The 27,766-nt window shown below is 51.1% G+C and overlaps 1 protein-coding gene across 1 annotated transcript in view; it reads right to left on the reverse strand.

Annotated features, from left to right (window-relative positions):
- The window catches only part of CFTR (CF transmembrane conductance regulator), an 81,785-nt gene that overhangs the window by 36,937 nt on the left and 17,082 nt on the right, over window positions 1-27,766 (reverse strand). Inside the window, exon 3 of the mRNA XM_078875013.1 lies at window positions 17,423-17,509. Coding sequence (XP_078731139.1) covers window positions 17,423-17,496 — 74 coding nt within the window. The 5' untranslated portion in view covers window positions 17,497-17,509. The remainder of the gene's footprint in view (window positions 1-17,422; window positions 17,510-27,766) is intronic.

Below are 27,766 nucleotides of genomic sequence, written 5' to 3' on the forward strand. Positions count from 1 at the left end.
GTGCTCTCAGACCCGAACGTGCTAACGTCAGGGCGACGTTCATCGCGTGAGGGTGCGTCCTGGCGGTCCGCCGTGCACCCACCACGGCGGCCACATGGCCTGCCCACTCTTACGTTGAATTTACGGTGTAAAGGTTGATTGCGATGTCTTGGCAACAAGGCCGTAGCCATGGAGTCAACATTGGGGGGACCAAATCTTCCAGGGGGTCTAGGGGTCCCCCCCCCCCCCCAGAAAAAAAAATCTAAATTTGAAAACTAATTTCCTGCCTAAAATATAAAAAAATTCACTAGCACGTGGGATGGACTTTTTATTTATTTTTTACAATAATGTCTAATAGTGTATTGTATTAAATTGATCTGTTTATTTCTTTTTTACCTTTTATTGTTTCATTGTATGCAATGGCAGAGATTATGGATTAATAAAGTACAACCACAATCATATAAACAGAAATCTATGCATTGGTATATGGAGACAAGTCCAGATATTGTGGCCAAGGTTGAGCAAATTGTTGTTTTCATTTCCACAGCATAGAAATAATTTTTTTAAAATATTGTTTATAGCAATATATTGGGGGGGACATTTTGAGCGCATTTGATTATTGGGGGGGGGATGTGTCCCCGCCCAATATATATATTATAATTACGGCCTTGCTTGGAAATAATGCCAAGGTCGTTAATATCGACTTGCCACATACGCGACACTGGGGCTATAGAATTTCGGTCGCTGAACTCAAGGCTAACCCGAGCTGAGAGACAGCCTTCTTCATGCTACACAGCGACTGTAGAATCACCATCCCCATGGCCAACTCAAAACATCAGCTGTCGCATTGTTGTTGACGCTTTGCGTTTAGGGGCAAAAAAAAAATCACGTTTCTAAAACGTTCCTGCTGTAGTGCCCGCTGGTGAGCCAGGCTACGGCTCCTCCTCGACGCGCCACGGGAAGGGAGTTTCACAGCCCATCTGTGCGTGATCCACCAACCCTCGCTGCTGCCTTGACAGCGCTGGAGGATCACAGGCAGCCACGTGCAGAGTAGCCACCACCGCCACCCGGCTAAGTACACGTGGATTATACCTCCAACTCGAAACAACGCGTACCACTCCCGCTGAAAGGATCTGGCAGGGCCCCATCCTGGAGGAACCTCTTGACCCGGGCTCGAACCGAAAAGAACGAAACGGCGGAATGCGAGACTGAGGTTGCAACTCAAGAGAGCGTGGCGGTGCGGGGTGTTGAGACACGGAGATGACATTGCCTGGCCCCCAAGACCTACAAACAATCATCGACATCACCATCCAGGGATGAGAGTCAATCGCTGTGTCGTTTCACTGCTGCAGCCCGGCCACAAGGGCCGAGGGCCAGGCTGTCCGCTTCAACCCCTGCCGAGGACCAGGCTGTCCGGGTCAACCCCTGACCCAGGGGTCCCCAACCCCCGGGCCGTGGACCGCTACAGGTCCGTGGCCTGTTAGGAACCGGGCCGCACAGCAGCAGCAGCAGGAGGTGAGAGCGGTGAGTCCGCGCGTGGAACCCGCCCCCATTGTTTTATGATTGACCACTTCCATCCGCGCCTCTTTCCCGCACTGCGCACTTGTCTCAGTCACGGTGTTGGTAAGCCCACAAGCTCTAACCCCTAGTAGCCACAATGAGTCAAAAACAAACGTCGCTGGAGAGCTTCTTTGAAAAGGGGGAAAGACCCAATGATGACCCCCCCCACCCCGGTCTGTGACAAATTGTCTTCCACGAAACCGGTCCCTGGTGCCTTAAAGGTTGTGGACCGCTACCCTAACCCACTCCTCGCGACTGCTTCACGATGGACACGTGCCGAGTTGGGTGGCGAGCCGTGACCAGTGGGTGGCAGCAGAGCTCAAGGCTGCGCAGATTACAGGGGCGAGGACTCCTGAATGGGCCCTGAAAAGCCACGACGTTCTCTGTGTTCAAACGTTTGCGCATTGCCCGGCAAGAGAGATGGACTATGGACAGGGAGACGGTGAACGGAAATGGAACCACATCTGCAAGGGAGCACGGAAGAGGCGCACGCTTGGAATGGCACTGAGAGGCAGAGCGAGGAGCACGCGGAGTCGAGGACACACGCAGCCGCAGCAGGGAAATTACAACGCCAGAGAGTACGCAAGTGCCCCTTGGTCGTGTACGGGGCAGGGCTCGGTGGTTTCCCGCACGACCCTGCAGGATCGCCAATGGTGACGACACAAGGAACAATCTAAAATGAATAAGCTGCACCAACACGGAAAAGCAGAGGTGCTAAAGTCATATTCTTAGTGCTAAAGTCAATTGACTGACGTCATTCGCTTCGGAGGCAATTGACTAAAGCGCAGAGAGGAAGCGGAGTTCTTGCCCTGAGCGCGACGGGTGAGGCGGAGGGGCGAAGCTCCAGCCGCACCTTTGTGCTGGGGGCGATTTGGCGGCGAGTTCCGCACAGAGCCAGCCGGCGTGACGCGCACGACGGAGGGCAACGTCCCTCTGCCTCGCGCGATAGCGGAGCGAGCAGGCGACGTAGGGCTCGTTCAGTCCGAGTGTTGTGGTTACTTTGCTGGTTACTATGCCGCCCGCTCACCCAGGAAAACCTCGACCAGTCTCAACTCTGTGGTGGTGCCAAGTTTTCGCAGTCGGGGCCGATGTTGCTGCTTCTGCCTGTAATCCCAGTGGAGTAAGTTGCAGTGTTGTTTTTTCAGGATTGCGATGTTGTTTGGCCAATACCAGTTACCCTGTGTGTTGTTTGTTTAGCTATGGGAGGAAACAGCGAGTGCCCGCAGGAAACTCATGCAGAACAGGGTGAGAATATGCAGACTCGGCAGCCGAACTCAGGTTAATCCTGCGGCGAGGCACGAGCGTTCCCACTGCAGCGCCACCCTGCCTCCCATTCTCTGGTAACCTCATCTCCACGACCACGACCCCTGTTGTTAAACCGCAATGATATGCGGGGTCCAACCGGGGTGACGGCTTTCTCGTTCTCTGCGGATCGGCTCTGATCTCACTGCCACTTCATCCCCAAACCGGGAACGTCTCCCGCGCGTTGGCGCGGTGGTTGGCATGCCGCACTCCAAATCGAGACCTGACCACGCCGACAAATTCACCGATTCACGGACCCCCGTGAACCACCGAGTGCCCATTGAGAAGTTCGTGATCGTTCAAGGTCTCATCTTCTTGGTTCTTTCGGTAAAGTCACGTAGAATGGAAACAATAAAAAATAATAAAATAAAACATAATAAAATATTTTATTACGTAAGAAAATATTTTATTATGTTTTATTTGATTATTTGTTATTGTTTCCAAAAGTAATAAAATAAAACATAATAAAATATTTTTTTATGTTTTATTTTAATATTTATTATTGTTTCCAAAATAATAAAATAAAACATAATAAAATATTTTATTATGTTTTATTTTATTATTTTTTATTGTTTCCATTCTACGTGACTTTACCGAAAGAACCAAGAAGATGAATCCCTGCAGTCACGAAAGCTTTAAATCGTTCAAGGTCTCTTACGTGACTCTGGACATGTAGATTTGGAAGGCCGAGTGCACATTGTGTCCATGCGAGATCATTCTGTGTGTTCGTTGCTTTGCGGCAGGACAGCGACGGGAACACCCCTTGCGAACGTCGCGTTGTGAGTAAATCCAACGTCACTGGGATGTTCGGGCCATCGATACGGCGAGCAAGACGCAAACTAAACCAGAAGCAGGGAAATAAAATGTAACATCTGAGTTTCTATTGGGGGTTATTATTATGACAACTACTACATGTAAACGTTCATTAATTCGCCAATAACAGTCTCCAGACCTTAATCCCATAGAAAATCTGTGGAGGGAGCTGAAGGTTTGAGTTGCCAAACGTCAGCCTCGAAACCTTAATGACTTGGAGAAGATCTGCAAAGCGGAGTGGGACAAAATCCCTCATGAGATGTGTGCAAACCTGGTGGCCAACTACAAGAAACGTCTGACCTCTGTGATTGCCAACAAGGGGTTTGCCACCAAGTACTAAGTCATGTTTTGCAGAGGGGTCAAATACTTATTTCCCTCATTAAAATGCAAATAAATGTATAACATTTTTGACATGCGTTTTTCTAGATTTTGTTGTTGTTATTCTGTCTCTCACTGTTCAAATAAACCTACCATTAAAATTATAGACTGATCATTTCTTTGTCAGTGGGCAAACGTACAAATTCAGCAGGGGATCAACTACTTTTTTCCCTCACTGTATTATGATGACAACTACTACATGTAAACGTTCATTAATTCGCCAATAACACCTTCATATATATAGGTCCGCAGAGCACGGGTACACGTTGTTAGTGTCCTAGAGGCAGCGCGGCTCTCGCCCCTCCTGCACGGCTGCCATCAGTGGCGCGCGCGTGCTGATGGTGATGACGATGACGACGTCTTCCCACTTCGCGTCGCAGCGCCAAACAATAACCCGTGCCCCCTCTGTCGAACCAGCCGGCTCACAGATTTACGATCGCAGTGATGCCAAGTGACTGCGATGCAACTCAAAGCCGGGTGCATTCATTACCTATGGTGGGTTGAGATATTTGCAAGCACGTGTGTGTGCGCGCATACAGTATATATGAGAAAGTGACGGCCCATACGCACACACGTGTATATACAGCTGAAATGTAGGTGCGATTTGTTTAAGTTGGAACGGAAGATATGGCCGGGTTAAAATATTTTAAAATAATATTTTAAATCCTCTCCACTTTGATCTCTCGGGCGGTCACGTGCTCGTGACGGCTTCAGTGATTTACGTTGAGAACATAAAACCACTTCAATTGTTTTCCATGCGCTTTCGTTTCCTACAACTTGACTTTTACATTTAAAAAACCTAATAATGAGTATTATTATAATGTTGTGTGCAAAAAGGAGTGACCGTACGTGCGTCTCGTGAAGTTGGATATGCGAAGACATCGCTGCCAGCTGTCGACGTGAGTTGATGAGTTAATGATGACGTCACCCTACTGCTGCTCTATATAAGACCGGGAGCCAGAGCAGAGCCTCACCATTCTGGCGAATTGCCCGATGATGCTGGATGCAATTACCAGCGAAACGTCGTACTCAAAAATTGTAAATGTTGTTGTTTCACGCTTCAACACACCGGTGGGCTAAAGCAGTGAACTATTTGTCTTTTGTCAACGTGACACTTTTAACTGATTGGCCGTGTCGGGTGGTGGAGGGTTACGACACATTTATAAATAACGCGATCTAAACCCAAAAACGTTGATTATGAATAATATTAGTCGCGAAAGCCTACGTGTTAAACTAAAGTGAGACCGGAAACTTGCATTTCTCATTATCTGTATCCATTCATGTCATTACACGCCAGATATTGCCACGTTATCTTCTCAGCAGCAGACCACGCTTTCCCACCTGATGACGGACGCTTGTGTTGCGCCCGAAACGTCGTGATTTATTTTATTTTCTACCCACGTGACTTTACCGATAGAACCAAAGAGTATGGATTCCTGCAGTCACAAAAGCTTCAAATCAAAATAATATTGTATTGTTTATGTTAGCGGGGTCATTCGTGCAGGGCGTAGTTCGTAACGCCGCTGCAGGGTTTGTAGCGAGCACCTTTTTCCGCACCTGGAAACTACAGACGCGTAGGGATGTGACCAGAACCGGCGTCAACAATTACCCAAGCTCTGCGATCCTACATCGCAAGGCCGTAATTATAATATATATTGGGGGGGACATACACACACACCCCCACCCGCCCAATATTCAAATATGCTCAAAATGTCCCCCCCCCAATATTGCTATAAAATAGATTTATGTTTATATGATTGTGGTTATGGTTGTACTTTATTAATCCCTAATCTCTGCCATTACATACAATGAAACAAGAAAGGGTAAAAAAGAAAAAAACAGAGCAATACACTATTAGACATTATTGTAAAAAATAAATAAAGTCCATCCCATGTGTTAGTGAATTGTTTTAATATTTTAGGCAGGAAATTCGTTTTCAAATTTAGATTTCTATTTCTGGGGGGGGGACCCCCAGATCCCCTGGAAGATTTGGTCCCCCCCAATTTTGACTCCATGGCTACGGCCTTGCTACATCGAGACGTTTGTCCAACTCCATTGGTGAGTGTGTATGCATGTGGAGGGAATCTTGAGTATACTGTGTCACTGATGATTCCTTTTCGATTTAAAGCTTTCGTGACTGCAGGGATTCATCTTCTTGGTTCTTTCGGTAAAGTCACGTAGAATGGAAATAATAAAATAATAAAAATGAAACATAATAAAATAATTTTCACGACGTTTCGGCCACAACGCAAGCAGCCGTCCTCAGGTGAGAATTCTTTTATTAAGTTTTATTTGTATTATTTTATTATTTCTATTCTACGTGACTTTACCGAAAGAACCAAGAAGATGATGATTCCTTGTTTCACTTCGCAGTGCTCATGGAAGTTCCTCCTGGACGCGCCACATTCCGTGCCGATTTACAAAAGCTCACGGCCCTTGCCAGCGGAGAGCACCCCGCACTCCCCTGGGAATCGCCGAGAATTCACGCGGCGAGCCGGTCCAACCTCACGGCTCCCATCCCTGAATTACTGCGCCACAACTCACGGTGCCACTGGCATGCGAATGAATGAATGGCGACCGCTCGTGAAACCGCAGCCTCTAATTAAACACTGCCTTGCGATGCTGCCGCTACGGCAGCACACGGACACGTCGCTACCCACCACGGCCCGAGTCTGAACTCGCGGTTTGTTTGCTCAACCGCGATACGGCGAGGCGCACCCGAGACACAACACAGGCGCCTCGTTCCCTAACCTCGTCCCCCACCTCCTCGCAGTGAATGTGCTCGCGTAATCGCCGCTGATCCGGCGCGGCGCACCCGTGCAGTCGCGGGGTGCAGGATCTCTGCTCGAGACGTTGGCCTCGGGGGACTCGGCCCGCACTCGGCAAAGAGGCAGCGGCCTCGGCCGGGATGTTGGTGAAAGTGAAACGATGCTGCGTGGAGGAAGAGGACGAGGGTAGGAGAGAGGGGAGAGATAATCTTGCGCTGCAGCGCGGCGTGGTGCTCTCGGCGCGACCGCCGCTCTGCGAACGGAGGGCGCGGCGAGAGACGCGGAGTAGCAGAGGAGTGACCCCGGGGGAGCCGGCACACAGATCGCCTCTTCGCTCGACACTTGGCAAGTTGCCACTCCAGCCGCGAGTAGAGTGGAGGACAGGTTCGTTGAACAGAGTCGTGTTTCAGCCGACTGGCAGAACACCGCCGCTCTTCCACGGCAATCTCGCACGCAAGCAATGCGCTAGCCAGGCTCAAAGCTGCTTAGCTTGCAAGAACTGAAAACATTCAGGGTACATGATGGTAGGCATAATTACGTGAAGAAATAATTTATATCGATTTGGCAATCCAGTGTCCTGTCGGGGTGATGCTGTTGCTGCAGTGTGTTGATCACAGCTGATGTCGGGGTATGGGGAGCGGTGGTACAGTGGCTAGCGCGCTGCGCTGTGGACCAGAGTTCGATTCCCACTCACTACCAACACCAGTGACAATGATCTGAATGGGATCTGGGCCTCCCCTAGGTAGCCTCAGCCTCACATGAGTACCTGGTGCGATGTGTAAACATCGCCACCGGGGAGACAAAGGCGGCCAGACGTGGTGCTGGCCACCCACCCCCTCTTGTGCAGTGCCGGCCTTCATAGGTACTCGCTAACAGCACTTGCCCCAAAAGTCTGTTAAGGCTATATGGGGATCTTTGTCTTCATGATCTCAACTGAGTACAGTAGTTTGTAGGTAGTGTTTACAGCGTCAGCATGACACACGTTCAGATACATCTTGACTGATCACATCACTGTTTTGGCATCCAACACAAATAATCTGCCCATTGAGCTCAACCGAGCTCCAGAAAATAGTCGACAATTTTGACCTGTATTTTTCTGAAGCTGGTGACCTTTTTGATAATGTATTGGGAGTCAACCCTGCTCATGCAATTTCCTACACCCCTGTCCAAACATTAAACGAATTTAGTTCCCAGCCTATTCACGAAAGTAATGTTCTGAAACAACTGTCCTACCTCAAAGGGTCCTCCTCTACCGGAGCAGATAGTATTCCCGTCTTTGCTCTGCTAACTGTTGGTCACCAAATATACAAACCTATAGCCCATATTTTCAACCTGTCCATCAAAGAAGCATCAGTACCTCTAGAATGGAAACATTCCTATGTTCGTCCACTTCACAGAAGGGGCCCTAAAGATCATCCAAATAACTACCGACCTATCTCAATTTTGTCCCCGTTGATGAAAAATTTTGAAAAATTATTGAACTACCAAATTAGAAGTTTCCTGTCCGACAACAATCTATTACATCGAAAACAATCTGGGTTCCGAAAAAAATACAGCACCACATCTGCTGCATTAGACTCTGAATCACATTTACAGTAGCCTTGATAATAAGCAGTACTGCACCAGTCTTTTTCTTGACTTGTCCAAAGCCTTTGATACAGTAGACCACAACACCCTGCTTAGTAAACTAAGTTGCCTCCGTTTCTCCAAACACGCAGTAGAGTGGTTAAAAAATTACCTCTCTTCTCGCACCCAAACTGTATTCACAGATGGTTGGAGGTCAAACAGTGTTAAGATAACAAAGGGGTTCCACAGGGTTCCATCCTTGGCCCCCTCTTGTTCTCTCAATGACTTGGGCACTGACCTGGATCATTCCAGGGTAAAAACAATTGCAGATGACACGATACTTATTACTGCTGGCCACTCTCCGGATGACGTGATTGCTAAGCTCCAGGGTGATTTCAACAAACTACAACATCAGCTCGTTGCTCTTAAACTAGTCCTGAATACATCCAAAACCAAGGTGCTATGCTTCTCACCAGGACTAAAGCAGGAAGTTATTTTTCCCCAATTACATTCCTTAAATAATTATCAAATAGAGCAAGTCAAGATCTATAAGTATATTGGGGTCATCCTTGATTCAAAACTGAATTTTCAAGATCAAATTGATTATATTGGTAAAAAGACAAAAATACAAATTGGTTTTCTGTATCGACACAAGCATTGCTTCCCCCCTATGCTCCGTTTGGAATTGATAAAAAGCTACCATACTGCCTCTACTTGATTACTATGACATCGTGTATACATCAGCCCCCAGTACTGTACTGAAGAAGCTTGACTCAATTTATCACTCGGCCTTAAGATTTGCATTGAACTGCCCATATAGGACCCACCACTGTGATCTCTACATTGGGTCAAACTTAACATCTCTTAATGATCGACAGCTTGTGCATCAGATATTATTTATTCACGATGTACTTACAACAAAATCCACAGACTACCTGCTGGATCTCCTCACTGTTTCGAAGAACAAATGTGACCTAAGGTTTTCGCTCATTTACCAGTTTCACATTCCTTATTGCCATACAAATACTGGAGGAAGGGCCTTTGCTATTGATGCCCCCAGGGTCTGGAATACTATCGCCAATAAACTGCAACTTGAATCACTACCTGTGAGATCTTTACTCAAAACTGCTCTAGAGGAGTTGTACACCCCTGAGCTGCCGCTGCTATTCAGTGGCCTGAAATCAAATGTTTCGCTCCGGATGACCGCTGCAAAGTATGATCTGTGTTTTGATTATAGTGTGCTGATCTTTAAAGGTGCATTGAACATTTTTGATACTCCTACTGATACTCCTGCTGTTATGGAGTGACTCATGCAGCCAGCTATGGCTGCAAAGTTTGGTAGTACATGTGATGTATATCGTTTATTGTAAAATTTCAATCACAGTTCCTATGATCACTGTTACATTGTTTTTATAGCTTTATTTTGGTGATTTTGAAAACTTTTGGGTTTAGCCATGTTTGTTTGTTGTAGTACAAAGTTAGACTGATAACTTTAATCTAAATTGTTTTATGGTTGTTATTGTTTGACTTGCATCCCACTGGGATTTGTGCACACAGCATTGATATTCGGTGCTTTTTCTGTAAGACTTTGCTGTTTTTTCCTGGATTTTTTCTGTTGCGCGAAGTCACTTTAAGATGTTTCTTCACTATGAGACATCTCCCTTTACCAGTGGCAAAATATAGTAATAGGTTTTACCCTTTCAACTGGTACAAAAACTGACACCTTTATACAAGGGATCATGTTTGCAAAACCACAACACAAGCAGTCAAAATGCAAACAAAAAGAAACAACTCTGATAATAATATGCACTGTCCTTGAAGTTGATTGGTTCACATGGCTTTTCTTAGAGCCCTTGTATAAAGGTGTCCGTTTTTGTACCAGTTGGAAGGGTAAAAACCTATCACTATAAGATGTTTCTTGTTCATGTTTTTGTTTGTTGCGGTTGCACCCGATTCAAGAGCCGAATGGCTCACAGGGCTAAACCTAATAAATGAAACTGAAACTCTTTTGACAAGGTATGGACCTTTCTCGTTGTAAACATGTAACTACTTATTGTAACGACTGTTCCTCACACAGACGCCGGCGATGCGATACATCTCTACGCAACACGCGACACCACGAACGCGAACAGACTGCAAGCCGAGAGAGTTGCACGCGTTCTCGCAGCGCACGTGACCTCAACAGACTCGCGACTCGCGCCCACGCGCACAAGGGCAATGCAGGGTGCGGTTTCCTCCGATAGCATCTCGGACTTTAGGGCACAATCCCCTTTACAGCACCGAGATAAGGGGCCGTCCATAAATGACATCACGCAATTTTGGACGATTTTTGACCAGCCCCCCCACCCCTCGTCACACGGCGTCACAAAAAGTTAGACCCCCCCCCCTCAAATATGACGTCACGAAGCTTTGCCCCCCAAAACCATATTTCTATTTTGAAAATAACACATGATTCAAATCGCTTTTAACTATTGTCATTCTAGTGTGCATTTAATGTGGCGCTGCACTGTGATGTTGTAGGAGTGTTGTTATAACAATTAGTGTTGTTATAACAATTACATATTTATTTAAAGATGCGCATTTTGATGTGACGTCACATTTCTCAACCCCCCCCCCCCCTCGTCACACATCGTCACAAATGTCTGCCCCCCCCCCCCCTAGGTGCGTGACCTCATTTATGGACGGCCCCTAACGCTTATCCAAACCCCGGCGTGTCGCCCCATAACACTGCCTCGTTTACAGGTGAAGTGCGGATCGTTAAGAGGCCCCGCCACGCTGCGTGCGTGTGCAGTTGTACGTGTATCACTCCACTGCTGGATGAGATCTCCCCCTAGCGGGGGGGGGGGTCATGGGGGTCATTTGATCATACTTCACCAAACTGGTCAGTGCGCTTCGATTTAAAGCTTTCGTGACTGCAGGGATTCATCTTCTTGGTTCTTTCGGTAAAGTCACGTAGAAGGGAAGTAATAAAATAATAAAAATAAAACATAATAAAATAATTCTCACGACGTTTCGGCCACACCTGAGGACGGCTGCTTGCGTTGTGGCCGAAATGTCGTGAGAATTATTTTATTATGTTTTATTTTTTTTATTTTATTACTTCCCTTCTACGTGACTTTACCGAAAGAACCAAGAAGATGGTCAGTGCGCGTTGGTGAAGCGTGGGAAGCACAGGCTGGGGTTGCCACCTGTCCAGGTTTTTTCCCGGTACAATCCGGCAATCAACATCGATACTCGGGCGGCAGTACTTGGGTCGTAACGAGATCTGGAACCGGTATTGCCGTGCGGAACTTCCTTATTGCACCAGACTGCACAGTTTTCATAACGAACCAAGGCTCATAATTATGAGTCCCAGAACCACAATATTAGATACGCCGAGTTCTCCATCCCATTGATCAAACCACAAACTTCCTCTTGTCGTCCTCGACCCTTTAATCTGCGACATCGCGGATACAACGAGCACGCTACTACGTCCACGACTCTCGTGCAAAACGCTGCGCTCGGCGTCTGCTAGCACTGCTACGAGTCGCGTGTTGCAAAGTCTCCTAGAATAATCAGCAATGCGTTGGGCCTGACGCGACAGTGCGTTTCATGCGCAGCGTACCCACCCGAAGCGACACACAACCACACACAACCACACACAGCCACACACAACCGCACACAACCACACACAACCACGCACAACCACACACAACCACACACAACCGCACACAACCACACACAACCGCACACAACCGCACACAACCACACACAACCACGCACAACCACACACAACCACACACAACCGCACACAACCACACACAACCGCACACAACCACACACAACCACACACAACCACGCACAGCCACTCGTGATTTTATTCACGACATTAGTCAACCAGAAAATGGTGCCCCCTACACGGGCCGTGTCGCTGTGAGCGGCCGTGACGAGGCGGGGTGACGGGGTTTGAAGGAAGAATCGGGCTGAGTGACGCAATTGGTCATATGTGTTTGGATATATCAAGTTTTACTTAGTCCACGATTTTGCTGACTTGATAATATTCTAAGGGCGGGGGCGATCGTGGATAGACGCCCCTCGTGACTCCGTTGGTCGACCAAACGAAGAGAACGACTCCATGAAAGACTCGGCTGCCGGCAACGACACTGAGGCCACCGCCAACGCAAGAGGGCGATTCTAAACACGGCCTCCGTCCCTTTCCATGAACGTCCACCACTCGGACCCCATGCCCGGCGGCGTGCCTCGCATCCGACGGGGAATAATCGGTCACGAAGCGAACTACGAGCCGCGTCCCGTACGGGAGTGGCGACGTTCAAAACGACTCTCCCGTGGCTCATCCTCGAGAGGGCAGAGAGAGAGAGAGAGAACAGCTGAAGGCGGGAGGGGTGTCAGCTGTGGGCTGTGCGGTGCACGGGACCGCGCAGTTCCGCTCCGTGTGTGGTCTGGCGTCGCCGTGTCGGAGCTGAGGGCTTCTGCAATTCTCACCGTGTGGACGCATTCACCGACTTACGGACTCGGCGTCTCGGACGCTTTATGTGACGTTTCACAACGGAGGAACACAAAGAGGCGATCGAGGGGGGGGGGCATTCTTCTTCGAGATCTCCTCCCCCCCCCCGCCGCCGCCTACGTTACCCGAGGCTGGTTTCATCTCAAGAGTTTACGACGTAAACAGGCGATTGTTTACCTTGCCAGCGAACCACAATGCCGCTTTCGGCCTTGATTAATGCTCAAATAAATAAGTGGACAACTTTGGACCTCGCTCGTGCCAGCCAGCGCCGCCTTCGCTTCACAGGGCCACAGTGGCTCACGGCTCCCCGTGGCTCGTGGGTGCCCAGGCCCCACCGAATAAATCTCGCAAAGCCGTAACTCTGCCGCTCGGGGCGCGTGAACGGCGCTGTCTGCGGCGGGGAGAGGTCTCTCTCACGGCGCGACAACCACGACGTTCCCACCCCACGCGATTCGTGCGTTAAGGGCCCTTTGAGCGAGCGCGGTGGGCACCGCCGTGAAAGGGCAGGTGGCAGCAGCAGCATTACGAGCAGCGTCGGAGTGACGTTAAATGGACTGGAAGTACAGCCACAGAGAGCTGCTTTGAATTCGCATTCTGTGGTACTTTGAACGACAAACTCTGTGATTTTGGAACTTTTTTACGACTCGTGGTGGGCTGTTGCGTAACGTTCGCTTGTGCGCGCATCAGTATTGCTATGTCAGTGATAAAGTTGTTTGTGTTACATCTAGAAAATGTTAATGTGTGATACACCCACTTCCACGCAACACAGCAAAATTAGTATGTACAGTGAGGGAAAAAAGTATTTGATCCCCTGCTGATTTTGTACGTTTGCCCACTGACAAAGAAATGATCAGTCTATAATTTTAATGGTAGTTTTATTGAACAGTGGGAGACAGAATAACAACAACAAAAATCCAGAAAAGGGCATGTCAAAAACGTTATAAATTTATTTGCATTTTAATGAGGGAAATAAGCATTTGACCCCCTCTCAATCAGAAAGATTTCTGGCTCCCTGGTGTCTTTTATACAGGTAACGAGCTGAGATTAGGAGCACACTCTTAAAGGGAGTGCTCCTAAACTCAGCTTGTTACCTGTATAAAAGACACCTGTTCACAGAAGTAATCCATCAATCAATCAGATTCCAAACTCTCCACCATGGCCAAGACCAAAGAGCTCTCCAAGGATGTCAGGGACAAGATTGTAGACCTACACAAGGCTGGAATGGGCTACAAGACCATCGCCAAGCAGCTTGGTGAGAAGGTGACAACAGTTGGTGCGATTATTCGCAAATGGAAGAAACACAAAAGAACTGTCAATCTCCCTCGGCCTGGGGCGCCATTCAAGATCTCACCTCGAGGAGTTGCAATGATCATGAGAAAGGTGAGGAATCAGCCCAGAACTAGACGGGAGGATCTGGACAATGATCTCAAGGCAGCTGGGACCATAGTCACCAAGAAAATAGTTGGTAACACACTACGCCGTGAAGGACTGAAATCCTGCAGCGCCCGCAAGGTCCCCCTGCTCAAGAAAGCACATATACATGCCCGTCTGAAGTTTGCCAATGAACATCTGAATGATTCAGAGGACAACTGGGTGAATGTGTTGTGGTCAGATGAGACCAAAATGGAGCTCTTTGGCATCAACTCAACTCGCCGTCTTTGGAGGAGGAGGAATGCTGCCTATGACCCCAAGAACACCATCCCCACCGTCAAACATGGAGGTGGAAACATTATGCTTTGGGGGTGTTTTTCTGCTAAGGGGACAGGACAACTTCACCGCATCAAAGGGACGATGGACGGGGCCATGTACCGTCAAATCTTGAGTGAGAACCTCCTTCCCTCAGCCAGGGCATTGAAAATGGGTCGTGGATGGGTATTCCAGCATGGCAATGACCCAAAACACACGGCCAAGGCAACAAAGGAGTGGCTCAAGAAGAAGCACATTAAGGTCCTGGAGTGGCCTAGCCAGTCTCCAGACCTTAATTCCATAGAAAATCTGTGGAGGGAGCTGAAGGTTCGAGTTGCCAAACGTCAGCCTCGAAACCTTAATGACTTGGAGAAGATCTGCAAAGAGGAGTGGGACAAAATCCCTCCTGAGATGTGTGCAAACCTGGTGGCCAACTACAAGAAACGTCTGACCTCTGTGATTGCCAACAAGGGTTTTGCCACCAAGTACTAAGTCAAGTTTTGCAGAGGGGTCAAATACTTATTTCCCTCATTAAAATGCAAATAAATTTATAACATTTTTTACATGCGTTTTTCTGGATTTTGTTGTTGTTATTCTGTCTCTCACTGTTCAAATAAACCTACCATTAAAATCATTTCTTTGCCAGTGGGGAAACGTACAAAATCAGCAGGAGATCAAATACTTTTTTCCCTCACTGTATGTGTATATAATTTTTTTCACACCCTACGTAGCCAACCGTGCTAATCGGAGGTGTGGCGTGTAAGATATGTCACGTGCCACGCGTTGTTCACGTGATGAACCTTACTGATTGGCTGTGTCGGGTGGAGATGGGTCCCCGGCACATTTACGCGTGGAACCCCAAACAACTTTTACAATTAGTAATAACGATCGCGACAGCCTACCGCGCTTTAAAGTTACGAAATGTGTTGCAATTAACAGATTCCTTCTCGTAATCGGCACTGTACACGCATCATGGGGTGTGTACAACAATATGTTCAGACATTTAATTGCGGAGAGACGAGGCACGAGAAGTTTGTTACGCGTGGTGCGATCCGCCACAAGGCCACCGTGGTATTATCAACGGTCACGTGGCTGTTGATAATACCAGCCTTTGTACATTTTCCTTTGCACTTATATGGCACCTAAATGCCTGCTTTAGACCATGACCGCGGCACATAATCGGTGTTATCCGAATGACGTCGTGGGATATTTAACGTCCACTGTGAAGCAGACGGCGCGTAGTGTTTCATGGTTAAAACCACACCGCAGTATTAACCAGGGCGGCGTGCCGGTTTGAACCGCGCACCTCAGTAACGAGCTGCGAACGCGCGACCACTCGGCCACGTCACCACCCCTGTTGATTGCCGCGAAGGAGGGGGGGTGGGGGTGGGGGGCGAGTGGTGGTGCAGCGGTTGGCACGCTGCGGAATGAAAACGGTGCGCGAGTTTGAGTCCTAACCATGGCTAACATCAGTGGCAAGCTTCCAGCAGCCTCGCCAACCTGCGATGACCAGCGTGGTGAAGTGCGGTCCCACCTGATGACGGAGACTTGTGTTGCCTCCGAAACGTCGTGATTTTTTATTTGTTTAAATTGTTTTATTATTATTTCTATAATTTTTATGATTTATTTTAATGATTTATTTTTATGATTTATTTATTGCCTACGTGACTTTACCGAAAAAACCTAAGAGTAAGGCTCAAAGAGTCCCCATGGCTGACACGGTGTGTGTCGATAAGCCTTCACCCAGCAGCATGTTGGCAGAGGACTGCAAATTGAGTACAATACCGACTCGTCTCTCAATTGTATTGCATGTGCCGCTTAGCTGCGTTGCATGTTACGTGCCACTTGCGGTTGCAATTGTGACCAAAGCGATGTCACTTGCAACACGAAATACTCCCAGCAAGAGACAAGTTTTTTCTCAACAGGCTACCCAAGGTCAAGAGGTCATTGTGACCGTACCCCGACATCGCTTCCTGCCTCTGCGTACATCTCACTGCTGCTGCTGCTACTGCACAGTGGAAGTGAACCCCCCATTGATCTGACCGCACGGCCTCCCATCGTCTGACTTTAGGTCTCCTCCGCCTTGGCACTCAGTCGACATCTCAAGCGCCATGCCCTGCGGTCTGGCATCACCACCACGTGGGTTCAGGGCTTGGGTGCCACTCCCGGTGCCCGTGTCTGTGACCTGCCCCGCCTCTCCCCCCTCTACCCTGCACACGTGCACCCCTCTTGTCGATCCACTGCTGGATGAGGGCCTCCCCACTCCGTTGGCGTCTTTTGCACATACTTGCCGTTCGTCAGTACGGGCTGGTAAAGGTTGCGAGCATAGACGGATGATGGGAGTTCAGTACAATACAACCGTGGATTTTACTGTGCTGCCCTCTGCTGCCCACAGACCCTGAATTCGAGTCGAGTATTTTCTCATTTTACGTGGTAGATACGTTCCTGAAAGTGTCGCGTTCAGCGAAAACGCGTTAAACGAGGAGCTACTGCTCTTGAATTACATTTGCACGATGACATCAACCTGCAGTCATCCCATGGGGAGACAGAGAACTGACGTGAGGGTACGTCGCCGTGTGCTGTATCCTTCCGCTCAGCCACACAGCTCAAAAAAGTAGTTCGTCGGTGTTGACTACTCAGAAACCGCGTTATAACGGCACGTTTCGCGTTATGACGGACGCGTTTCACGTTATAATTGTGCGAAAAGTGTTTCCTGATTTTTTAAAAACGGGTTAGAGCGAAAACGGGTTGTGTGAACATTCGTTAAGCGAGGACTTATCGAACATCACTCTCACCTTGGAATGAATAACTCAACGGCTGCAGGAAGAACGCGGGACTACATTGGGGTTACATCTCCAGCGCTTACCTGAAAAACATCCGTGAGAATATCCCGGCCTTCTCAAAAGGCGAAGCCTGCATCTTCAAGTTGCGGCCTGACATCGGGGCGTTTAACCTGCACGCAAGCACACACACAAAGACAAAGATCCCCCATGTAGCCTGAACACACTTTTTGTCTAAGTTCTGTTAGCGAGCACCTATGAAGGCCGAAACGCTTCACGAGGAGGTAGGTGGCCAGCACCACGCCCGACCGCCTTTGTCTCCCTAGTAGCGATGTTTATAAACCGCACCAAGTACTAATTTGAGGCTGAGTTGACCTAGGGGAGGCCCAGGACCATATCCTCACCTGAAGACGGACGCTTGTGTTGCGACCGAAACGTCGTGTTTTATTTTGTTATTTTTTTTCTATCTACGTGACTTTACCGAAAGAACCAGAGAGTTTACATATACACGACATCACACCGCATTCGCTCGGGTCGTTGTGGAGACTCCGATTGATGCTCCTGCTGTTGTGGAGTGACTCATGCAGCCAGCTATGGTTGCAGGGTTTTGGTAGTACATGTTGTTTATGCCATTTATTGTGAAAATTCCGTCACAGTTCCTATGATTGCTTTTTCATTGCTTTCATAGCTTTATTTTGGTGATTTCGAAAAGTGTATTGGTTTAGCCATATTTGTTTGTTTTAGTACAGAGTTAGACTGATGGCCTTAATCTAAGTTGTCTTGTGGTTGTTGTTGGTTGTTTGACTTGCATCCCACTGGGATTTTTGCACACAGCGTTTGTGTACGGTTTTTTTTCTGCAATATTTTGCTGTCTTTTCTTGGATTTTCTGTTTGCACTTAGTCACATATTCACTTTAAGATATTTTCCTGTTCATGTTTTAGTTTTTTGTTTGTTGCGGTTGCACCCGATTCAAGAGCCGAATGACTCACAGGGTTATACCTAATAAATGAACTTGAACTTGACTACACAAAACGCAACAAAAAGCGGAGCAAGGAGCCGTGTTGACCGCTTCTCTGATTTGTTCGTGCAAGAGCAGCGGCCGCTGGCTTCGTTGGGAGCACGGAGACAGAGGCCACGGGGAATCAATTCCTGCCGCCCCAACACTGCCGCCGATCCCCAGTCGCTCCGGGTGACACCCGGACAGTGTGACAAGCCCTGCAGGTTAGAGCTCTGGGCTATTAAACCGGTGACCTGAGTTCAATCCCCTGCCACAGCTAACATCAGCGGTGACTGATAACGATCAGGAGTGATGGACGCGTGAATCAATCACGGGCTTCCGCACCTTCTTCACCAGCCCGCTCTGACCAGAGAGATGACGTATGAATTCTAGATTTGAAGCTTTCGTGACTGCAAGGATTCATACTCTAAGTTTTTTCGGTAAAGTCACGTAGGTAAAAAATGAAATTAAAATAATAAAAGTAATATGTGTCACTTGATACAGCAAATCTGGCTGTGACGGTCCCACCTGATGACGGAGACTTGTGTTGCCTCCGAAACGTCGTGATTTTTTATTTTTTTATCATTTTATTTCTATTATTACTTTTATTAATTTTAATTTCATTTTTTACCTACATGACTTTACCAAAAAAACTAAGAGTACGACGAAGTATGGTCAAACAACTCCCCGCGCCAGAAGGGGCGTGGGAAGGCCTTCATACAGCAGCGGATCGATAATTGGCGATAATTATTAATGAGCAGAGTTCGGGCCGGGGAAGCGGTCACACCCCGCGATCTGGAATCTCCGCTCGCCACGTGCGATCACGCGTGCACGTGGAGCCCATTATCAAGTCGCCCGCCACTCGCATCTCACGCCGCGCACACATTGAGCGCTTGCTCCTTGCAGATTGTACGTCTCGGGGTAGCAGAGCGCAGGAGGGAGGGGCTGCAGGTCAACTGCGCTCACACACGCGGGTCTATCGGAACGGCGCAGCATCCTAAAGTATAAAGTTCAATACAAGACCGGCACCAGACCTCGGTACGAGTCCATTCCTGCCGCCCCGGAGATTTGTTCCCACTCGCCGGCGACGTTCGGCCTGCCCAGTGCGAGCGCACGCGTCTTCGCGCTCAACACGACGCGTCTCTAACTTTGTAGCGAGGCTTTCTTAATCCAGACGTTCCTCTTGCTGTGCCTCTCGCTGTAATTCGATCGGAGCGATCGTAAATTAGGAAAGAAAATATTCATTAACATCGTGAATTGCAAAATCATAGCTATCTCCTGGCACGTGAGCTTAGCGCAGCGTATTTATATAGTTATGAAACTCTATACGATGTTAGATAATGATATCAAGTTAATGTTCAAGTTAATTTATTAGGTATAACTCTGTGAGCCATTCGGCTCTTGAATCGGGTGCAACCGCAACAAAAAAAAACTAAAACATGAACAGGAAAACATCTTAAAGTGACTATGTGACTATGTGCAAACTGTAGTGCCGTGTCTGCTTCTATTACACTCTTTTCTTGCAGAGTATCATCGGGTCGTGTATCACGTTGCCGTGTAGTATATTTGCGACGTTGGCCTGAGCTCCGGAGTGTTGTGCAATCGGGATACACCCAATCCATCCTCGCGCATCGGCCTGTGAGACACTGGGTGCTCAAGTCAAACCCGAGGCGAGATCACAAACGTTCAAATCACGTTGATTTGTTTTTTTATAAGAAGCATTTAAGATCTGAAAAATAATCGTCGGTTTTAACACTCTGCAGAGAGAGAGAGAGCACTGCTTACAGTAATCGTTTTTACGAATGTGCGACTATGAATATTTGCAACTCGCGCGTGCGACTTGTGCGTGACACCGATATAGCATCGTGAATTACGCGCTCCGGAATTATGGGGAAGTGTCTCGAACGCGGCCGGGCCAAATATGGCGCACGTGGACGCCTCGCACGAGGACACCTCGCACGTGGACACCTCGCACGAGGACACCTCGCACGTGGACACCTCGCACGAGGACACCTCGCACGTGGACACCTCGCACGAGGACACCTCGCACGTGGACACCTCGCACGAGGACACCTCGCACGAGTACACCTCACACGTGGACGCCTCGCACGTTGACACCTCACACGAGGACACCTCGCACGTGGACACCTCGCACGTGGACGCCTCGCACGAGGACACCTCGCACGAGGACACCTCGCACGTGGACACCTCGCACGAGGACACCTCGCACGTGGACACCTCGCACGAGGACACCTCGCACGTGGACACCTCGCACGTGGACACCTCACACGTGGACACTTCACATGTGGACGCCTCGCACGTGGACGCTTTGCACGTGGACACCTCGCACGTGGACACCTCGCACGTGGACACCTCGCACGTGGGCACCTCGCACGTGGACACCTCGCACGTGGACGCCTCGCACGTGGACACCTCGCACGAGGACACCTCGCACGAGGACACCTCGCACGTGGGCACCTCGCACGAGGACACCTCGCACGAGGACACCTCACACGTGGACGCCTCGCACGTTGACACCTCACACGAGGACACCTCGCACGTGGACACCTCGCACGTGGACGCCTCGCACGAGGACACCTCGCACGTGGACACCTCGCACGAGGACACCTCGCACGTGGACACCTCGCACGAGGACACCTCGCACGTGGACACCTCGCACGAGGACACCTCGCACGTGGACACCTCGCACGTGGACACCTCACACGTGGACACTTCACATGTGGGCACCTCGCACGTGGACACCTCGCACGTGGACACCTCGCACGTGGGCACCTCGCACGTGGACGCCTCGCACGTGGACACCTCGCACGAGGACACCTCGCACGTGGATACCTCGCACGTGGACACCTCGCACGTGGACGCCTCGCACGTGGACACCTCGCACGTGGACACCTCGAACGTGGGCACCTCGCACGAGGACACCTCACACGAGGACACCTCGCACGTGGACTCCTCGCACGTGGACACCTCGCACGAGGACACCTCGCACGAGGACACCTCGCACGTGGGCACCTCGCACGTGGACACCTCGCACGAGGACACCTCGCACGTGGACACCTCGCACGTGGACACCTCGCACGTGGACACCTCGCACGTGGACACCTCGAACGTGGGCACCTCGCACGAGGACACCTCACACGAGGACACCTCGCACGTGGACTCCTCGCACGTGGACACCTCGCACGAGGACACCTCGCACGAGGACACCTCGCACGTGGGCACCTCGCACGTGGGCACCTCGCACGTGGGCACCTCGCACGTGGACGCCTCGCACGTGGACACCTCGCACGAGGACACCTCGCACGTGGGCACCTCGCACGTGGACACCTCGCACGTGGGCACCTCGCACGTGGGCACCTCGCACGAGGACACCTCACACGAGGACACCTCGCACGTGGACACCTCGCACGAGGACACCTCGCACGTGGACACCTCGCACGTGGACACCTCATACGTGGACGCCTCGCACGTGGACACCTCGCACGTGGACACCTCGCACGAGGACACCTCGCACGTGGACACCTCGTGCGAGGACACCTCGCACGAGGACACCTCGCACGAGGACACCTCACACGTGGACGCCTCGCACGTGGACACCTCGCACGTGGACACCTCGCACGTGGACGCCTCGCACGTGGACACCTCGCACGTGGACACCTCGCACGTGGACACTTCACATGTGGACGCCTCGCACGTGGACGCTTTGCACGTGGACACCTCGCACGTGGGCACCTCGCACGTGGGCACCTCGCACGTGGACACCTCGCACGTGGACACCTCGCACGTGGACACCTCACACGTGGACACTTCACATGTGGACGCCTCGCACGTGGACGCTTTGCACGTGGACACCTCGCACGTGGGCACCTCGCACGTGGGCACCTCGCACGTGGACACCTCGCACGTGGACACCTCGCACGTGGGCACCTCGCACGTGGACGCCTCGCACGTGGACACCTCGCACGAGGACACCTCGCACGTGGATACCTCGCACGTGGACACCTCGCACGTGGACGCCTCGCACGTGGACACCTCGCACGTGGACACCTCGCACGTGGACACCTCGAACGTGGGCACCTCGCACGAGGACACCTCACACGAGGACACCTCGCACGTGGACTCCTCGCACGAGGACACCTCGCACGTGGGCACCTCGCACGTGGGCACCTCGCACGTGGGCACCTCGCACGTGGACGCCTCGCACGTGGACACCTCGCACGAGGACACCTCGCACGTGGGCACCTCGCACGTGGACACCTCGCACGTGGACACCTCGCACGTGGGCACCTCGCACGTGGGCACCTCGCACGTGGACACCTCGCACGTGGACACCTCGCACGTGGACGCCTCGCACGTGGACACCTCGTACGTGGACACCTCGCACGTGGGCACCTCGCACGTGGACACCTCGCACGTGGACACCTCGCACGTAGACACCTCGCACGTGGACGCCTCACACGTGGGCAACTCGCACGTGGGCACCTCGCACGTGGACGCCTCGCACGTGGACACCTCGCACGTGGACGCCTCGCACGTGGACACCTCACACGTGGACACCTCGCACGTGGACACCTCGCACGTGGGCACCTCGCACGTGGACACCTCGCACGTGGGCACCTCGCACGTGGACACCTCGCACGTGGACGCCTCGCACGTGGACGCCTCGCACGTGGACACCTCGCACGTGGACGCCTCGCACGTGGACACCTCGCACGTGGACACCTCGCACGTGGACGCCTCGCACGTGGACGCCTCGCACGTGGACACCTCGTACGTGGACACCTCGCACGTGGGCACCTCGCACGTGGGCAACTCGCACGTGGGCACCTCGCACGATTTATGGCAGTCGCGCGTTTATCCTGGAATCACTCATGGGCACAACCCCGGGAATAATTTCCACTCGCACATGAACCCCAACCTACGGTCCTGTCGCAGGCGAGCGAGTCGGAGATGGACACGGGTGGAGAAGTGGTCGACGCACTGCGTCGTGAACCCGGCCAGCCATGCATGTTCGATTCCCGGCCACCGCAGACATCAGTGACGAGTGGCATCTGACCTGTTCTAGGCACCCCACCTTCACGAATCCGCAATGACGAGGGTGATTAAGTTTGGCCAAACAACGCGCATTTCCCACATGGCGTGGGGAGGCCGTCATCGAACTCGGTCCGAATCGAAAATGGCCACTTCTTGTCCAATGGGTTTGACGTGAGCCAAAATAAAACCTAAATCTAGAGGTGGAATCATAAAGCGCCATATTTAATGGAAGCAGCCGTGTGCGACCGCTCCCTATTATCCACACAGGTTTATGACGAACTCGATTTGTCGCAAGGGCAGTGGATGAAAGCGGCGATGAATTGTCCACTCACGGACATTTCATCCCCCTCCCGGGAAGCTCACGGTGTCAGCATACCGAGCGCATCGCACGCGCTGTGTGTTGAACGCACATGGCACGCGCTGTGTGTTGAACGCACATGGCACGCGCTGTGTGTTGAACGCACATGGCACGCGCTGTGTGTTGAACGCACATGGCACGCGCTGTGTGTTGAACGCACATGGCACGCGCTGTGTGTTGAACGCACATGGCACGCGCTGTGTGTTGAACGCACATGGCACGCGCTGTGTGTTGAACGCACATGGCACGCGCTGTGTGTTGAACGCACATGGCACGCGCTGTGTGTTGAACGCACATGGCACGCGCTGTGTGTTGAACGCACATGGCACGCGCTGTGTGTTGAACGCACATGGCACGCGCTGTGTGTTGAACGCACATGGCACGCGCTGTGTGTTGAACGCACATGGCACGCGCTGTGTGTTGAACGCACATGGCACGCGCTGTGTGTTGAACACACAGTTCTTACTGTGATGCTCGTCCACTTATCTCCGAGAAATGCAGCCCTTTGTTCCCAAGAACGCGCGTTGTGCCATTGCGACAAAACTCATCATGTAAATATTTTTTGCGGATAAGTGGACTTCATCGATATGTTCATGAAATTATCCACAATTTTCTTTTTTTACATGGCAGAGTGGAATTGGTGTAACATCGCGGATAATAGGACCGGCGATATTTTCGTCTCCACGCCGCCGCCGATAAGAGCGATACCGCTGCAATAATCGGGCCATCTGTGCCGGAATACGATCGCGAGAACGAAGCGTGGTGTTTTCGTTGTAATTGGTGCAGAATTCAGATGAAAGCGCACGCGTTAAGTGCCAGCGGGGTGGGAGGCAGCCACAGACGCCGCGCCGTTGGGTGCGAGGAATGCTCTGTGCGCGTGTCGGTGTTACCCGCGCTAGAACACCGCGGGTAACACCGCCACGCGCACAGAGCATCCCCAACCCAGCCCTGCGAGAGCCCCGCGTCCCCCCGCGCCCGCAGAGGTCGCCCCGCGGTGCTGCGCGGCGCGGGGACTCGGATCCGCCGAGTCGCCAAACGCCGCCCGCTGGAGCCACTCGAGGAGCGAGCGTTGCCACCCGTCCCGGGCGAAGCGGGGTGCGCGCGCGTGCCCACCCGCCCACTCGCCCACCCGCCCACCCGCCCACTCGCCCACCCGCCCACCCGCCCACTCGCCCACCCGCCCACTCGCCCACCCGCTCCGAAGAACAGAACGTGCTAGGGGAGGAGAGGAGGTGGAGCTCAGGGCGCCCTCCGTTCAGAACATTCGCAACTTGTGGAATCCGGGGGGGGGGGGGGGGCATGGGGGTAATGGCCTTCCCCCAACTCTGCCGCCCGGATTCACAAGAGGCGAACTTTCTGGATGACGACAAAGAACACACGAGGCAGAACTCACGAGACGGACAGTACAGATGAGACGGGATAGGTGAGTCAGCACAAACACATCAGTACAAACGAGACAGTGCAGGCGAGGCCGTACAAGCAGAAACATAAAACCCAGACAGAGGTCGATGTGACGATACGGTGAAGGGAGAATTAATGGTGTTGGAGAAATTGAATTCGAAGTAAAACAAAACGGCGAGAGATGACTGATCTGGTAATCTGAATAATCCATAAGTTAAACACAATCTCAGGGGCACGTTTCACGACACGCACCGGCTCTGAGAACCCAAACTGCTGCGTCCAATCTAGATTTGAAGCTTTCGTGACTGCGGGAATCCATACTCTTTGGTTCTTTCGATAAAGTCACGTAGGCATAAAATGATATAAATCACGACGTTTAGATTGCAACACAAGCAATCATCAACAGGTGGGAAAACCACGACAAGAAAAAATTCAGCTGTTCGCGCGTATCGATCTCGTGGTGCCGCTGTCAATAACAATCAGCACCGTGCTCCTTTCTTCCATGCGCCCGTCATCATTAAAACAGCGAGACGCATTCACCCGAAAAAAAGTTGGCGATGCGTGCTTCCAATCGCCAAGAGCAACGTGTCATTGCAACTCAGAAGCCAGCTCGATGGAGGTGGCTGGCTCAGAGGAGGGGGCGAATGCCACCGTCAGAACGCCGAGCCAACGTCGCTCAGACTTGGGTTTCATCCGCCTGTGATTAAAGCGGCTTCCCAGTTGTAACGAGTTGATGGCTTCGGTCCAGTTACCAAGGGGAGCAGCGGTAGAGAAACGCGCTATCAACGCTCGCGTCTTATGCCACGAGAAGGAAACGTTTCAGTGGCGCGTGGGGCAAATTGTCCGTGCGGAGCAGATACGAGGAGGGACTTCTCCGGTTTGGATCGAGTGATGACCTTCATCTTCCAGGACAGTTCTCTGGCACAAGGTGGTGCACTGTTCACTGCGGCAATGTCGCTCTCTCATAACGCGACACCTATGGCGAAGTGGAAAACGATATCAGAAGAACAAACCCAAGCAAAGTTTAAATCAATAACACCTTGGGGAGGTGTTCTCCTCTCATTTTCAGCACGAAATTGCACATTCTCATGGCAGGAATTAGCACTCCACTGCCCCGGTTCGTTTTATTTTGAGACATGGCAATTTTTTTAATATATATTAAGTCTTGAGTTAGGTAACCAGGATCAGTGTCTCATCATGTGCGCACAGGTCGTGTGTGTGTGCCACACTGTGCGATGACAATGCCACCACTCAGGGATTCGTTCCCCCCAGCACCGCCGGCCACGACAGTGCTGCGGGCGGAGGGTTTTCTTCCTCGGCGGGCAGGGCCGACGAGCGATGAATGAGAGCTTTTCTCGGGCGCCAGGAGGGAGCTCGCTGGCACGACTCTCCGCGGCCAGACAGGTGGGAGAACGATCGCGCTCGGCGTGGGCAGCGAAACTGGCCCAGCCTCCCGTGCCAGGAGCCAAGATCGCCCATCACACTCAGACTTGCACGCAAGACATTGCATGTTTCTTTTTTCTCCCGCATGATCTAAGAACATCTGAAAGTCTCGATTTAAAGCTTTCGTGACTGCAGGGATTCATATTCTTGGTTCTTTCGGTAAAGTCACGTAGAATTTTTTTTTTATTATTTCCCTTCGACGTGACTTCATCGAAAGAACCAAGAATATAACATCTGAAAGGTTGAAATTAATTACGCAATGGACATGTGTAGAATGAATGCTACTCGGTACACTGAAGAGTGTATCGCATCATTCCAGCAAGCATCGCTTCAACGCGAGCAACACTCTAGATCGGCATCGGTATTCAGTGTCTCATCAGCAAGCTTAATTGAACCAATACTGCTGTTAACGGTCAGATGTTTCCAGCTCTTGAACGCGGAACAAAATCCAAATGACGAACTACAAAGGCGGACGGGACGAGGCTGGAGCGCTCTTGGGCAGGACGCGTTGCCAGACGAGACGATGGCCGAGGTCAAAAGTAATAACCGAGGGGTGGAACGCGTCCGGGAACACGTCGACTGGGGCGCGATGGTCATGTGCAGGTAACTGGGTGGATTGCCACATTGCGGGATTGTGAGGGGTCGCGGTGCCTTGGTGATGCTTTAATCCAGCAGTGGATTAAACATGGTTGACAACGATTCAGGAGATGGTATGTCTAGAAAGAAAATGTCCTTGCCACAGCAATGTGGAATTTACACCACTGGTTGGCAGTGGCGACGAGCACCAACCAATGATGGTTTGGGAATAAAGAAACCTGAACCTTCGTGTTTGTCGTCTCTACATGGAGCCTGCGTTGCTGACAGAGGCTCTGTGTATCTGGCGCATGGCTAACGAGGCATTTGTGTATCTGTGTAAGCGCCGCGCTGTGTTTAATCTGAGAATGTGGCAATGTGCGAGTTAATCACAAGGGCACGGCGCTGTTGCGCTGGTGATCGTAGCCCTCCGGAATGCGGCAGTGGGGCATCGCAGAAGCACTGCGCGGTGCGGACCCAGCATGCAAGCGGAGCTCAGCGCGTCCCATCGTCAGCAGAGAGGTCGGAGGTTAGGGCTGCCACATTTCCCATTGTAGCCCAAATCCGGGCATCTTCCTCAGTCAGCCCAGGTCTATATCGAC

The sequence above is a fragment of the Lampetra fluviatilis genome, chromosome 40, assembly GCF_964198595.1.
Source record: "Lampetra fluviatilis chromosome 40, kcLamFluv1.1, whole genome shotgun sequence".
Classification (NCBI taxonomy): domain Eukaryota; kingdom Metazoa; phylum Chordata; class Hyperoartia; order Petromyzontiformes; family Petromyzontidae; genus Lampetra; species Lampetra fluviatilis.